The following is a 17,738-nucleotide window of genomic DNA, read 5'->3' on the forward strand; positions in this document are numbered from 1 at the left end:
ATAAATTGTTCAATTCTATGTGTCCTAAAGAAACAGCCAAATCAAATATCTATGCTCTCAAAATTTGTGACATGAGATATTTTGAAGAATACTTGAATGAATTTCAAGAATATTACTGTACAATTGGTGAACTAGAAAATACTGATCTAGTCAACCTGTTGCACAGGAAACTCCCTGAACCATGGAGAACAGCTATGCGAGAGAGCATAGCAGAAAAACCAATTGAACGATTTTCAGTTGGAGGAATTGCCGACAGAATCAGGCAATTACTAAAAGAGCAATGCAAAGCCAATCTGAGAGCTAAGATGGCCAAGAAACAACTCAAAGGAGTTGAAAATTTCTGTTATGGAATATTGGATATGCCAACCAACTGGGGATGTCATGAATCCAAGTTCCACAGAAAAAGAAAAGAAAAATATTATTCGAAAAAATTCAAAAGGAGTAATAAAAAACAAGATTGGAAATTCAAGAAAATTTCCAATTACAAGATTGGAAAACAAGATCCTAAAAAGAAATTCTTCAAGAAAAAGAAGAATAACAGAGTCAACCATCAGAATATTCTACCAGGCAAGAAAGCTTGCAGATGCTGGTTATGTAAAGTTGAAGGGCACTATGCCAATGAATGCTCAGAAGATACCAAAAATACATTCTTGGCAGCAGGAGAAAAGACAATTATCACTGCTTACGATCATCCTGACGTAATCAGCAGTGACCTTTTCCTATCTCTCACAAGAAAGGAGATAGACTCGACACTGGCATGCTTATAGTGGGTTGAAAAGCTTGAAACAGACAACCACTACAAGATGTATGTTGATACAGATGTCGAAGATAATGCAACAACTGCTCGTATGGCCTAGGCAGACAACGACTCGTTTGTCCTTGGTCACAATTCAGAAACAGACGAGAACATGTGAAGCAGCAGGTATAGAAAGCACCGAAAGTACTTTTGGATCTTTCCCAAAAGCTACTTTTGCTTTTCAAAAAAGAAAGGTGAAAAACATTTCACCTAAAGAAATCTGCTTTTCCCCGTCCGACCTCCACCAGCAGGAGCACTCAAGAAAGCAGGAAATCACAGAGTCGTTCTATACATTTTGTTGTTTTGAATTCTAGTTTGAGTTCCGCTCCCTATATAAGGAGCTTTAGGATTCATTGTAAGGCATTCGAAAATTGAGATATCAGTTCTAGATTAGAAAATTGAGAAGAATCAGATTCTCTCAAGAAGTAGAAAGCCATAGTAGTAGTGTGCTCTTTCCTTCCTGTCTTAGTGTGAAGTGTGCTTTCATTACAAGTAAGTAACTGTAATCATTCTTATGGATAGCTAAACAACTTTTTAGTTGTTTACCTGAGAATGAGGCTCTGAATTGTTAGCTTGTAATTATGTTTAAATAAATATTTTCAGTGTGCTCATCCACTTCATCACGTCTTTTATAAATATTGCAAGTTATTGTTAATTTTCGTGTTCAGCAGTTATCCTATACTATCTGAAAGTTCACAATTTTCTGTTTCTTATGAAAATTTGCCTCAGTTTATGATAGAAACAAGCAGCAGTGATTCCGCCTGTTAAAGTAACCATTAGGTGAAAAACTTAGGCATGTTGAAGGCTAGTTTTGTTTTTCTCAGAAGTGTGAAGATGTTTTTTTTTAAGAAGAAGTGAATTTTGGACCCAAAAGTCAGCATAAGATATATTTGTCACTACCCTAGAAATGACTACCCTTATGAGTCTTTTCCCCTAAAGCTTGTGTATTTGGGCAAAATACAAACTTGGTTGATTGATTGGGCAAAATACATCTTGTTATTGGGCAAACGGGCTTAACCCCTAATTTTAAAAATTTAGGTATCAAATGGCTACCTTTACAAATTTAGAAAAGTAAATTGGTTATTCAAAAAGTTTGAGTTAACAAATTAGCTAAATAAAATTTTAAGGTAGCAAACTAACATTGAAATGTCTATAATAATAGAGATGATACATTGGAGGTGTTCAATTATCATCGAGGTGACGATGACAACCATGATAATGGTGGTGGTGGAACTACTTCTCATTTGCAATTGTTAATGACTCGATGTCCTCCCAGTTGCAAGTGAATTATTGATGTTTCATTATTTTGAAGCTAGCTCGTTTGTACATTCTTGACTTGGCACTTACACAAGAGTAAGAAAACACAGCTTTGCTGTCGAACTACCATTTGTGCTTATACTTTTCCACTGAGTCCAGTACGGACAATGACTGAATAGCCCAATGCCCCAATGTGCATTTCTTTACCCACCATTTTTACAGTTTTTTCTTGTTCATGAACAAATAAGAACAGTCAAACTTGAAACTTATATCTATATATACTTTGATGGAAAAGAAATATATGAAATATATGATCATTAATTAGACTAGATGATAGTTGACACTTGACACTCATTTTTGATTATATAGAAAATGATCAAATTAAGGTTATTTAGGGTCCTTATTGATAATTTGAACAAAGAAACCCAGTCACCCACCAAGTTTTTTATTTTAATCATGATTCTTGCTATTGGGTGCAAACAAAAGAGGGTCATAGAAGCAAGTACTAAGCAACAGTTCTAGTAGGTATAAAATGACAAATATTCACGATCAAAGCAAAGTACATAATCAAAGAGGTTATCAATTAAATTAGTTGGAGGAAAAGAAATCTACTGTGCTCCATTTAGAACAGGAACAAATACAATCCCATTACCAGGAGCCAAATAGAGTTTACAGGAACGAGAAAAACAAAATTACAAGCAGTTTTTATATTTGATCATTATTAGTACTAATAAAGAAATATATATATATATATATATTTATATATGTATGTATGATGATAAATCTAGGATGGAGGTGCCATAGTATCAAATGTCTTTATCCTAACCAACAGGCAGGTAATACTAGATGGCTGGGAATGTGTATTGTTGAGGGTGCACAGAACAAAATCCGGGCGGTACATAGCAAGCGCTAGCCGGTCCTCCCCTAAATTTAGACCAGTTGCATCAAGAAGAACATGCCATGAATTCCTATGAGCCTCAGAAATCCAATGCATGGAGTATTTAGTCTCATTGACTGTGGCTGGATAGGAGAATAGTCCCTTTGGACTATGCTTGCATTTTCTCCTAAAATACTGGCTAAGTTGTGACCCTTTTATCCTCAGATCCAGCCAAGTTTCTGGTGCTGATATGACCCTTGATTCTTTGTTAGAGGCATACTCCCTTATAGAATCCAACTCTTCATTGACTATGGTCATGTAGTAATTTCCCTTGTAAAAAGGATAACTCTCCCCAATCATTACCATAGCATCTTTATAATTTGCCATGAAGAGGACTAAATAGTCCTCCTCTGGCAAACCACAATGCTTCAAGGCCCTATTCCTGGCTTGGACTTCTGGGATTGACACAAATGTCCCTTGAAATGAAGATTTCTTGGTGAGGATGTCTAGGAGCTTTGAGGGCTCCATTTGGGTTCTGTCTAGATCGGTGTGGTTGCTGCTGAAAGAGAAAGGTGAGAGCTCTTTGCTCCTTGGGGACTTGTTGGGAGTTCCTGAAGACTCTTCATTAGTATTGTTGTCAGTTTCTAGCTTTTGACTATCTCCTTCTAATTCCACTAGACCATTGCAGTACTGGGGGTACTTTGCAAACACATATTGCTGGACATAGAGCATCTCACTAGGTGTTATTGGACCTGACCATCTTAGGTCAAGGCCGCGGAGGGTGGATATGGCTTCTGCTATCAAATGAGCTGGAAACATAGTATTTGCCTTCTGTAAATCAACCAAGTTTATTATAACAAGTTAAATTGAAGCACCTAAATTGATATGAAGATTTGTTATCAAAGATATTGGTAATAATACTAATTAGTACGTCCTGGAATAGCACTGACCTTAATGACCATGCTGGTTGGTCTACCATCTTGATTTGGTGATTTTGGTGAAGAACCTGAAGGCAGCTCTTCTAGTTCACCTTTTAGTATATCCTACGTACAAAAATGGAAGCTTATGAATTAAAATTTGAGAAATTCACAGATGGAACTCTTCGAAACCGGAACAGGAAATAATATGTACCTTGAGTTTTCCATTCATGATGTCCTTTTCTTCTATGTTTCTCCCCATGCTGTGAATGACAAATAGCACCTGAGCAAGAGAAGAGGAGGGGAAATGGGAAAGCACAAAGGTAGAAGTGAGGAGTCGCTAGCCTTTTCTTAAAGGGACTTTGATGTTATGCAGGGTTTGATTAACATTGAATAATAAACTAAACTATAAAACCTTGTAGACAAAGAGAGAGACGCCAGCAAGTGATGAAAGCAACAGTACCCCACAGCATTAGGATATGAAATAGTTGTTGATTGAATTATAGTCTTTAACTCTTTATGACTACCTCAGCAAAACATGAATCATTATGGTTAATTAACTTACTAATTAAGCTTGTTCACATATGCATTTCTAGATTAACTCAACTGAGAATCCAAATCCTGGTTTTCAAACATTATGCTTGACCGCTAGTTATAGTATTATGTTAAATAACCAGTGAACTTCACAAGCTTAAACGGTAAGAGGGCCGGGTACAATGGGGTATGCAAAGGGACTAAACAAAGTTGGACGAATTATCTTAAAGAGAAAAATTAAGGTTTCAACTTTCAAGAATTGGCTCGAAGACGTCAAAACAATGGCAATTGAGCAAAAAACGCAATCAGATCTACTTACAATTTTTTCATGTATACCCGAAGAAGATTAGGAGTTCTTGAATTTGCCACCACTCCCATCCTTTAGATTGAGATTACTCCCGCATGGTTAACAATTAATCTTTATTTCAGAGTCAAGCCAAAATTACCAAGCCATCTAATTGATGGTAGAGTTTGGCAGATCGCTAATGAACTTCTGTCACAGTTAAAAACTGACCCTCAAGGCTACGTGACTGTCCATCAATCCGAGTTGCATATAAAGATAAACTAAAAGGTTGGAGACTATGAAATGGCAACAACTTATTGCATATTAGTTTAATACAGATGCCAAAGTCTAAAGTCATCAATGGAGATTTATATACTAAGGAGATGGTGACTTTCTTGAAGCATCCATTAGAGGACATTATATTACATTGGTACAGTGTCGTCCATTTGGGTGGTTGCTGGTAATGCAGAAGAAAAACTTGAGGGAGTTGGGAATCTTTTAGATATTGATAGGGACTGGTAATGAAGTCGGTCTAGGACTGGGTTTGAACCCAGAAAAAAATTATGTGAAGGTGGGAATTATGAAATAATAATTATGGGAGTGCCTATCAATTTTCCACACGTAGAACCAAGGCACCAACTAGACTAGGCCTCCATTTTCATGGGGATGTCATGTGCCACAGTGCCAGTATATTCTTAATAAACTATTCTGAAAGCACTGTTAATTAACATAAGTTTAATTAAGAAGAATTGTTGGTGGTCCAGAGGCTATTAATCCACTTCCCATGATTATTGTAAGGGAAAAATTCACCAACGGTGTCTGGACACTTAGGGGACTTTCAGAATGATACTTGAACTTACAAAGTTATCAATGTGATACTTGGACTCATTTTTTCATATCAACGTCGTACCTACGAACAGTTTCCGTCACGGAGCCATTAAATTTTGCACGTGCGATGCACGTGAGTCACTTAATGAAGATAAAAAAACCGATTTACCCTAAATTTTTTTTGAAAAAAATTCAACAATGGTGTCTGGACACTTAGGGGACTTTCAGAATGATACCTAAACTTACAAAGTTATCAATGTGATACCTGGACTCATTTTTTCATATCAATGTCGTACCTACGACCAATTTCTGTCAGGGAGCCGTTAAATTTTGCAGTTGCGCTGCACGTGAGTCACTTAATGAAGACAAAAGACCGATTTACCCTCAAAAGTTTTTTTTTTTCCTTTTCTTTTCTTTCTTTCTTTATTCTTCTTCTTCTTCTTTTTCGGATTCTTTATTCTCTCATTCTCTCCTTGCCAACACCACCGCTTTCGGAGAACCCACCATCGAATATGCAGGAAGAAAAATGGGGGAGAGCCACAACAACCTCCACCACAGCGCAATGACGTCGTCCTCCGCTGCTTCTTGATTGGGTTTGGGGATAAGGATTGCTTCTTCCTCCACCGCTAGCGAAATCGTGGAGGCTCGAGGCCACATTCTAAGGGCCACCTGCCGGAAGGACCGTCACAGCAAGGTCTGCACCGCCAAAGGCCCCAGGGACCACCCCATCCTGCTTGCCGCCCACACCGCCATTCAATTCTACGACGTGCAAGAACGACTCGGATACGACCGGCCCAGCATGGCCGTCGATTGGCTCATCAAGAAAGCCAAGGCCACAATAGACGAGCTGCCGCCGTGGAACCCGAACTCAATTTCTGTTCAGACAACATCTTCTCTGACGGTGTCGATATCCGCCGCGCAGGACACGCAGAATGTGAGCCTCCATTTCTCGATGGTGGAGGCTTCGAGTTCTTTGTTTGCTAATCGGCGAGGTGCAATGGTGGGCAGCAGCAGAGTGGTGGAGTTGGTGAATCAGAACAGCTCGAATTTTCTGCAGGTGAGGATGGTGTGGAGGCCAAAGTTAATGTTAATCTTTGTCTGCCTACAATTGCCTCTGATCGAAGTTGGGCTAGAGGCCGAAGTTGTTGGCTAGACCAGTGAAGTTGCAGGTGAGGATGGTGTGGAGGTGGTGTTGCATGTCGGGAACGACGGAGAGGATGGCGGGGTGGGATTGGAGCTGTGATTTGAGAGTGGAGGGCTGGCGGGGTCTGTGTTTCTGATCAATGGTATATAAAAAGGGGTTGGAGGAGAGAACAAGAGTGGTGGTGGCTAAGTCGTCAGCGGCGGGGATGAACTCGGAGTGAGCGGCGAAGCCTCAATGCACAATTTCAATTTGCTGTAAGATTTGAAGTGGGAGGAACCAAAAGCATCTGCGGTGCATGAAGGTGGATTGAGACGCAACAGTGGTGTTTGATCGGCGATCGACGGTGGGAATCGGCTGAGCAAGATGATTTGAATCTTCATGATTCAAATCAGGGGAAGAAGAAAACAAAAAAGAAGAAGAAGAAAGAAAGAAACAAACAAAGAAAAAAAAAAAAAAACTTTTGAGGGTAAATTGGTCTTTTTGTCTTCATCAAGTTACTCACATGCAAAATTTAACGGCTCCGTAAGGGAAATTGATCATAGGTACGATGTTGATACGAAAAAATGAGTCCAGGTATCACATTGATAACTTTGTAAGTTCAGGTATCATTCTGAAAGTCCCCTAAGTGTCCAGACACCGTTGGTGAATTTTTTCCTAAAACAAACTGAGGGTAGAATGTCTTTTTTGCCCTCATTTTTGGGCTCACGTGCTCATAGTTAGCGGAGACGTGACGGAAGTTCGCCAGAAGTACGACGATAATACGAAAAGTAAAGTCTAGGTATCACATTGATAACATTCAGAGTTTAGGTATCATTCTGAAAGTCACCAAAGTGTCCAGACACCGTTGGTGAATTTTTCCCTTATTACAAATGTAGGTGTTTGAAATTAAGAATATTGATTAGAAAATAGTTCAATTTGTAGATGATTTAATATCATTTTATCAATTGTGTCTAATGTTTGCAACCCTATAGACTTTGAAGATTGAACTTTTGAAAGGCCACGTACATTAGGCGCGAGTCTTCAATATTTGTATCTTTTTCTCTATGATTAAGAGGTTTTCAGGTATTAATAAGTACCTTCCGAAAAATTTTCAACTGAAATTTTATTTAAAGTAGTGCTACATGTCCTAGATTTCAAGTAGTACGTGCAACCAGGGGCGGATCCAGGAATGAAAACCTGGTGGGGCTAGAACTTCTTAACAAAAAAACAAAAAAAGAAAAATTATCGGCGATATAAACTGATTAATTGATTAATGCCATGACTAACAGACAACAGACTTCATGTATAACTGTATAAGAGCCCAAGCATGAATAAGAGAAAAAACAAAATAGAAGCATGAGTTAGAAGGAAAACACAGCCTTTATTGATTACCATACAAAAACAAAAAGACTCAATTTTGTTCGTTTAATCTAAAGCTACTACAAAAGTTCAGTTTTTATTGATCACTATACAAACAAAAACACACATTTATAATCAAACACAAGATGTGGAAGCAAAACTGCTTTGTACCTCCACTGGCGCGATAAAATGCTTGTCCTTACTAGCTCTTTAATTGACAAACATGTTAAAACTAGTTCTATAACATCACCTACCAAGTTGCTAATTCTATGCAACTCCATTCTCAGTTCGGAATTAGACTTGTGTCTTTTCTTTGCTCCATATCAATCACTTCCCTTTATTCAGAAATAGGATGATATATATTATTAGGCAAGGGCCGCTACAAATGCATCAGAATATAATTTTATGTCAGAGTTGAAATTATAATTGGCTAGTGTTATACTTTTAATAAAGCTTCTTTTGTCAAAACAAAATTACTTTTAAGTTTTAACGAAGCTTCAAGCTTAGTTTTGATATTAGCAAAGAGCAAATTTCCTGCATACCATTAACTTTCATAAATTGAAGAAATACAGAAAATTAAAACTGGGTCATAAACATGAATAAGCTTTAATCAAGAATTAAATCAAAACTTGAGTGAAATAGAGAAGAAGAAGCTTTGAAGATCGATCAGAGGAGAGTGAGCTCTTGAACATTATGATAGAGAGTCAGAGAAGAGTGGAGTTGTGGAGAGACTGAATCTACTGCATTCCTGCACCCACTAATAGATGAGAGTGGAGTCGTGGAGAGTATGACGGAGTAGCCAAAGGGAGTAAAGACCGATCTCCAGTTATGGGTGGGGCTTCAACAACGAAACAAAGTAGTTTCGCATATAGTATATGTAGGTAAAAAAAAATTCCCAAAATTGAGCCCTACCCATCATTGCTTTAGATCCGCCCCTGCGTGCAACATGCCGACTGCTATATGATGACTCGATTACTACCTAGAGAGTAGAGAAGGTGACTCGGCGTCGATGGTCTTAATCAAGGACTAAAAAATCGAAAGTTTCAGCGATATTTCGTCAAAATTTTCGGTTTTTTGGGGTGTCGATATTTCCGTGACCACCATCCAAGTATATTTCGATGGATATTTTGGAAATTTCCCGAAATTTTCTGAAATATCGAGAAATTGATGAAATTTTGGGTAATTTCCGTGACCATCCAAGTATATTTCGACAGATATTTTAGAAATTTCCCGAAATTTCCAGAAATATTGAGAAATTGACGATATTTTTAGAAATTTTAGGTAATTTCCGGAACCTTCCGACTCTTCCCACCCTTTCTCACATCAGTCACATGCAAAGTCACCACCACTCTACCACCCTTTCTCACATCAGTCACATGCAACATTAACATGATGTGGCTGACATATAGTTGGCCAAAATTTCCAATAAAAAAATCAACAAAGTCACCAAGGCTCAAACCTTGGTCACTTCATTGCTCTTTGAGCAAGAGCCTTAGCCAACTCTGCTGTACCTACACTTGTGTTATCATTGCAACATTCTAATATATATTCATTTTGCCTACGAATCTGAAAACTAAGGTAAATGTTCAATCAATAACTAACATAGAACAATCAATTACATTTTGAATTTTGTACCTCATAAGTCTTCTACGTGATTCTAAGTTACTCATACAATTCAAGGTGTAATGTATGATATGTACAAAGAATGTATATAATATGTAATGGCCTAGCCTCCCATTGGGTTTCCGGCCATATATAAAAAAATAAAAAAAAGACGTTTCTTTCTAAAATTTTCAGAGTTGTAGGCGATTCAGCATTTACCGTTTCATCTTAAATTATTACAAATTACTATATAACGATGTTTATTAACGTTTTCTTTTCATATATAGTAGACAATTGATTAAATAAACATATCTAAAAGTTTTACTTAAAATTTTCATGTTTTTCTTTAAATTTCCATCATTTTTCTTGATTATTTACCTAAATCGATATATCCTCGATATTTCCATTTTCGGGACCATCGAAATTTTCTCGAAACTCGATATTTTGGTCCTTGGTCTTAACCGCATGTGGGGGGATTTTTGGATGTTGAGTGCTGATTGAGGATTTGACGCAGTGGTGCAACTACAAGATTGGACATGGAGCGGTTGACGTCCTAGGCTGTGTTGCCGTGCTGGGCCTTAATTTGTTTCCTTTGAGCTGTATATAGGAAATTAGGAATCGACTAGACATAATTTTTCACTCTCCTTATGTGTATGGTAGACGTGATAGACTATTACCCAATGACTTTTTGATACTTGATTACTTTTGGAGCACCGATTAGAATTGAATACTAATTTTATCGAATTAAAATCATTCATCAATTCAAATATATATCATTATATCTACGTTCTCTAGTTCCTTGCACTTAACTTCTAAAAGTAGCTATTAAGTTATGCTCCATCAGAATACCTAAATCTCAAGTTAAATTCTCTCTCATCTCTAGTTAAATATAGCTGAATGATTTAGCAAATTTAACTTTTGTTTAAGTATTCTGTTGGAGTAGAATTTTAACCTAAAATTAGCTAAATTTCAAATTTATTTTTAAAAAAGTAGTCTGTTAGAGATGCCCTTAGAGCCGAGAATAAGTCAAGGGTTCAAGAATTTGGATACGAGTTTCTTCAGTCACTATAATGGCGTTTAGGGGTTTGGCAGCGACAGGTTAGCTTCTTTCATCCAATTATCTCTCTCTATATTTTGTTCTTTGGTCTATTTAACTACAATTCATAATTGATAAGTTTGAAGATGCTTGGTAGGCTTTCTCATCAAATTTGGTCGACTTGATTAGAAACTATTACCTTATTAGACACAATTATATCTATAAGATTTATATGGTATATATATTGATGCAGAGTGGAGGCAAGCTATCTGTTTGGCTCCAAAACCAGTCTGGGTGCGAACTGTCTCTTTTGAGTGCGCACTGAAGTTTCCTATTCAATCTCCGCTTCCTGATTCCAATAAGGGCTCGTTTTCCTCATGGATTTCAGAATGGGTGAAGCTGTAACCCAAACCCAAATAGGCTTATTTTTGGGCCGCAGGTATCGGCCCGCTATGCTAAATCCCCTAAAGGGATCTTGCCAAAAATACTTTTGGGCTCAAACACTATCTAGGATGGACTATCCGTTATTGGGTAAATTAGTACTTGCATCGGGTGTTTATGCTTTATACCGCTGCACAGGATATTGGGGAGGATATTTGGCAGGTTTAGATATTAAAATCATCATCTTCATTAAAAGGAAGATTCCTTACTGGGCAAGAGTGAAATGGGGTCGAGTTGCTCTTAGAATTTTTCAAGTAATATTTACTTACTACCGCTTGTCAAGAGTGTTGTTATTGCTCGGCTGCCACAAGCTCAGAATGATGATAATATCCAGCAAAATACGAAAACATACCCTGATTGATTCTGAAGAACGACGATCAGTACTACTTCCATTCCCAGAAGATATCATGCTATTGATTTTAAAACGGCTCCAAATACAAGATTACCTTCGCTGTCGAGCAGTATGCCGTTCTTGGCAAGCAACTATTGATATGGAGATTTCTTCAAAACAATGTAGTTCTATTGCTCCTTAACTTCCATGGCTTATGCTCTCCCCTCATCTCTTCTCTGCCGAAGATCACTGCCTTTTCAACCTAAGTGAATGGAAGACCTACCATTCGTACTCATATAATAGTAATATGAATAGGTTGGATTGTGTTGGGTCGATTGAGGGATGTCTATTCATGGTGGATAGTGCACTGTGGCGTCCCGAGGGTTTTATGAAACCTTGGTCATTCGACTTAAACGATCATCACTCTTTTGATACTGCCTACTTCCTCTTGAATCCTATAACCGGTGCTCAAGTGATGCTCCCATCAACACCACAGTCCACCTCCCATGTGGCTGCAAAAACGGCACTGGCTTCCTCTTAATTAAACTAACTGCCTCTTCAACACCAACAAGATCAAGCCAGCAGCGGCACTACTGTTTTTTTGTGGCCAGCCTTTGCTGCAGAGGACATTTGGGTATATGTAGGCCAACTGATCGATCGTGGACTTGCATTAAGCCAACCATACATGATGGAACAATTTATGAAGATATAGAGATAATGGATGAGAAATTATATGCTGCAACGACATCCAATTTTGTCGAGGTGTTTGACATCATGGATGGCAGCGGTGCCCCTCTTACTTAATTATAGAGCTGAAAGATTGGTTACCCTTGGTCCCGAGCCAATTTGTTTTGTGTCCAGTTCCTTCACAAGGACAAGATAGGATCCTTGTATATGACTTTTGATGGTGAAGTCGTTTACCTAGCAAAAGATTGTGAGACGAAGGAGTTGTTCATGATTATCCATCGGGTTCATTCTGGTCACGAGCTAAATCCAACAATTCCTTGGGAGACGATCACCGGCGGTAATGCCGCCATTCCCTACATGACAAAAGGATTTCGAGTGTTCAAGCTTGAACGTGATCCTCATCCTCGATGGGTAGAGGTTTTCGACCTTGGTGATCGGATACTGTTTGTTAGTAGGTCCGGTTGCAAACTCATCTCCGCCACAAATGATGCCCTTAATTATAATCCAAATGGAGGTCAGGCGCAACGTCTTGAAAGAAACTGCATCTACTTTGCTTTCGACACTTTTTGTTTAGCTTCACCCTCAAGCGGTCACGACTTTGGGATGTTTTCCTTGACAAACAGGAGCCTCAGGCCTTTTCCCTGGCCTTTTCTCAAGAATACTTCTCCTCAAGTCCAATTTCACTCTCGACCTGTCTGGTTCACACCAAATCTATAATTGTAGTTAGTTAGGTGGTGATTATGTAACTTCACATTAATTCTCTTTTCTCTAGCTATGTTCTTTGTTTTGCAGCGCATATCAATTTAGATGAGACATTGTCAAGCAGTTATTATGATCGAACTGACTAGTCTGGACTCTGGACATCATCGTACTAGTATAAACACATAAAATATTCACATCATGCTACCTCTGCAAAGCTTGAAAATGTCTTGCGCTTCAATCATCATACGCGCTTCAATCATCATACCTACTTAAGCAAAATATGCAAGCATCCTGTTTCGGTTCTTCATATTGCTAGATATCATTGCTTCCAAGTAACATTAATCAATCTTTTTTTTTTTAGTTTACTGCTGATTCGTTGTATGGATCTTTAAGACTAAGAGCATCTCCAACAGAATACTTATTTAAAAAAAAATTTGAAATTTAACTAGTTTTAGGCTAAGTTTGATCTCCAGCAGACTAGCTAAACAAAAGCTAAATTTAGCTTTAGCTAAAAGACCTAGCTATATTTAGCTAGAGAGGAGAGAGAATTTAACTAAAAGTTAAATTTAACTTGAGTTTTAGGTATTTGCTGGAGCATAACTTAATATTCAACTAGCTATATTTCAATTTTAGTTACTTTTAGCTATCCAGATAGCTATCACTGTTGGAGATGCTCTTAGTTTAGTTGAAGATATGCTCTACAAGCTTTAAGAAAATACTTATCAATACGTAGTACGTACTAGTACGTAGTGGCCGGGTCGACCCATGCCAAGAGAAGCGTATGTACGTTACAGGAAAACCAGCATACATGGTACAGTAGGTATGAATATTAATTATTCAAAGTACTCCTCCATCATTAGAGAGAATGATTTAGTTTAATTAATTGTCTGATAAAAATATGTCACAGGCGCTGGGGCTGATGACACTGCTAGAGGTGCAAACGGGCCTAGTCGTGCTTCGTGCCGTGCTTGGACCGGCCCATTTATTATCGTGCCGGGCTCGTGCCGGCCCATTTACTTAAACATTAAGCCCGACCCGGCCCGTGGCCTGAGCCCATATCTTGCCGGGCCGGGTCAATAACTGGCCGTGCTCGTGCCTACCCACTATAAAGCACGATTTTAAAATCTTAATTTGAACAAATAAAAATTAATTTTATTTAACTATTTAGAAAATTAAAAAAATTAAGTTCTACAACGTTTTTCTTAATCTTAGCTTTTTATGATTAGATTTCTAATAATTTTTTATATTCCACTATAAGAAAGAAAGAAAGAAAGAAAAAACTCAAAATATATTGTTTTTAGTATATTATTGTGAGATTAATCTTTATTAATATAATGAAGATTAAGTATCTATTATTCTTTCCTTCATTCTACAGTTGTATTATTATGAGATTAGTCTTTATTAATAAACATATATTTAATATTTAGAAAAAATACTTATTCAAAACAAGGATATAATGTTTTGTTTCATTATTTTGACAATATAAAAGAAAGCATTGGTGGAATTGTCATGAGATTTTAAATAAAAATGTCTCATATTCAAATCTCATCATTGTAGTTTTTTAATATTTTTAAAAACAAAATGAAATTTTGTGTTTGTAACAGGCTAGCCCACAATATGTCGTGCTCGGGCCGTGCCAGGCTCATTACTTGCTCGGGCCGAGCCGGGCCAATGAGCCAATATTCTTAGGCCCAGCCCGACCCGTTATTCTAACGTGCTCGGGTCGTGCCGGGCCACTAACGGGCTTGGGCCGTGCCGGGCCGCTTTTAAGCGTGCCGTGCTCGTGCTTAGTGGCCCGTTTGCCACCTCTAGACACTGCCATCACTACCATACTGTGAAAATGTTTTTTGTTTTTGTTTTTTGTTTTGAGAAAGGAATTGCATATTATATCAAGCAACTTAGATACAAAAATCAGCGGTCAGTACATCGGAGAGCCATTGTGGCCCTTCCTCTACCTGAAATGGAGGAAACAAAAGCGCTTTCCTAACTAATATATGCGCTGCCTGATTACATTTCCTAGAGCAATATGTACAAACAACTGAATTGAAGAGGTGAAACATAGACTTCACCTCTTCAACAAGACAACTTTCAACAGACAAATCAACTTCATCTTTCTTAAGATCAGAAATCACAGACAAAGCATCAGACTCAAGGATGATGTTAAAAGATTGAAAGCCCGCCTGAGAGATCACTTGAAGTCCTAACTCCTGACGCTGCAGCCTTTGCACCAAAACACCCAACCATTCCCTTAGAGACTGCCAACAATAAATCACCATTTTCATCTCTTAAAATAGCACCTAAACGTCTCCTACCAGTAGCAACATACATACCACCATCCACATTCAGTTTGAGAAAAGGAAATAGGGGTTTTAACCATTTATCACCATTAGCCACAATATGAACTGATCTTATTGGGAGTACAACTATAGCAGAAAGAAAATCAGCAATAGAAGAAACAACCTGGGATAACAGAGTGTTAGCACCTATGAACTTTTGTTGAAAAATCTCTTCATTTCTGGCTTGCCAGATGTGACGGTATAAACACACCACAAGAGCAAGTTCTGATGTGGATAAAACAGAAACTGCATGTTCAAAAAGGTCCTTAAATTAAAACAACCTTGCTTCCAACTACCAACTACACTACAAAATGGAGAGAGCCGCCAAATGTCCTTGGCCTTAGGACAAGACCATAGAGTATGAACGTTAACAGATGATCGAAGCCAAACAGGAACGTAGTCATGTATAAGGCTACTTGAGTTGCAGCCCAACCCAAATTTCTCCCAAAAATGGTTATATATCATGAAATGTACCACACGTAAATGAGTTTCTCACAGACTAGTTGGTTAAAGCTTTTGTTTAACACAGATTAGGTCATTGATTCAATCACCAATAGGATAGGTTTGTTTTTCCCTTTTCTTTCTTTCTTCTTTTTTACTAATTATACATCAAAATATTTCTAGCTTTATCTATTCTATTTTATGATAGGATTGAGTATAGTAAATGAGCTGTATTTCTCTAAATTCATTTATTTACAATTGGTACAATTATCATTAATCGATAAAATGTGTATCACATAGACATTGAAAAAAACACTCAATCATTTTTTTAAAAATTTATATGGTTTTAGCAGGAAAATAAAAAGCTTATTGTTCTAGCCTACCCAAACTTCACATCAAGGATCCGCCCCTGGCTAAAATTAACCCAACCCATTCTCTTGTATTCCCAGCTGGCCAGGAGAGAAAAGAACGGCTTTATCTGAACAAAAATAGTGAGAAAATTTCTGAAGAAACGTCTTGACTTATACGTACCTAATCGTGGAACATGGCAGATAGATCAAGAAAGTTAAACCCGTTATTCCATTTCCTAAATAGTAGGGCTGGCCTCCTCCGATCCATTGTTATTTCTGAAAAGCTAGATTGTATTGCGCAGATAGACCTGATTATATCAAGTTACAAAATGGGCGATGAGTTTTGTGCCTTGCCATTTCTGATATTTCTTGTTTTCATGACAGTGCTCCGTACGTACCAGCATGGAAACGTTATTTTGTCTTATTGCCTTGAAGAAATTTGTTTTGTTTGATTTGGAAAATTGATACTGACTGACTGGTCTCTGTAACTGGGCGGGCCAGAATGAAATATCCTCAGAGCGAGAGCAAATTAAACGAAAGAAAACGATGAACTTAAAATATAAAGGATGATATAAAGGAATAGATAATGACTCCGCCGCCGTGCCGGCACAAACATCTGGGTCACGACGACGGCAGAAGACAGTGACTGAAATTAAAATCCAGGCAATTACAATTAAACCAACGAAACTAATAAAGGAAATGACACATGCAGGATAAGAAATTGCCAGATAGGGATTGGATCAGACTACCACTACTACTCCTCATCGATCTGGGTCTGGGCCTTGACACCATTTTGTAACTTGATATAATCAAGTCTAAAATAAAACCGTACCATCTGGGTGACCATGGGGTGCAGCACCGTGGACCAACTCGTCGAATCCTCTCTGGTGAAGCTCAGATCGCACTCTTGCCAGCATGGCAGCTTCTTCTTCGCCGCCGAGATCATCTGCTGGGTTGATGTTGAGATTCTGATGACGATGATGAGTGTTGGTGGAAGTATCATCATCTGTGTGAGAAAGTCTTCTCGGCAGTTTCTTTCGCTCTTGCTCATCAGTTTCCCATCCACCCCATCATAATGTCTTGAGTCTTGACAATTGATTGAAAGGCCAACACGTTTACCTTAATTATGCATTCCTTTTTGCATGACCGTCATTTCGAAATCTAGTTCATACAAATTACTCATTTGAGAAAGCAACTTACAATCGACGTACATCAGCAGCCGGTCCAGCGCCGGCAACATCATCCCTCTCTCCGGCGATTGCAACTGGTGGTCGCGGTGGTGAGACGCCGGCGAGAGCTCCAGTACTTCATCGCCCTCCAAACGACGGAGACAGTAACCGACAGTGGCACAAAGGCCGAGAAGAGTCACACGGGAAAATACAGTGAGCTTCTGGCGTTGGTTTCCCTAAATAAGCGGAGATGCTGTACTGCACTGGTCAAAGTTACCAATTTGCCCCCACCATTTGAACGGTCTGGCGATTAGGAGGGACTCTAAATTTGTTGAATTAGTGAACTGATCATTTTTATCAAGTGTTAAAAAACTATAGGAAGCCAAGAAGGCGGCTCTTCCCATTATTGTTCATTGTTGATAATCGATTTTGGCCCTATGACTTGCGAGTTACACAATGGCATCGCATTACAACATTATCTGATTTTGGTTGAATCTAATTGTAGTTGTATAATGTTGATAAAAAATTAAAAAGTCATGCACTCGGCAATTGGCATGGTTACCTAATTGCTGCTGTTCCAACTTTCTGGTGTTTGTAAGCCTATGTTACTTTAGACTGTTTTCATAGGTAACGTATCATTAGTATCATTAGTCACCGTTACATCTCTGA

General features: G+C 38.2%; 1 protein-coding gene across 1 annotated transcript; it reads right to left on the reverse strand.

Annotated features, from left to right (window-relative positions):
* Nucleotides 1-2,633: 2,633 nt before the first annotated feature.
* Nucleotides 2,634-4,217, reverse strand: LOC112198365. Its single transcript, XM_024339474.2, has 3 exons — nt 4,062-4,217; nt 3,881-3,973; nt 2,634-3,761 (listed from the first exon to the last, which is right to left on the reverse strand). The coding sequence occupies exons 1-3, from the start codon at nt 4,107-4,109 to the stop codon at nt 2,838-2,840; spliced, it is 1,065 nt and encodes a 354-aa protein (XP_024195242.1). The 5' UTR covers nt 4,110-4,217; the 3' UTR covers nt 2,634-2,837.
* Nucleotides 4,218-17,738: the final 13,521 nt, after the last annotated feature.

This window comes from Rosa chinensis, chromosome 4, assembly GCF_002994745.2.
Source record: "Rosa chinensis cultivar Old Blush chromosome 4, RchiOBHm-V2, whole genome shotgun sequence".
NCBI classification, from domain to species: Eukaryota; Viridiplantae; Streptophyta; class Magnoliopsida; order Rosales; family Rosaceae; genus Rosa; species Rosa chinensis.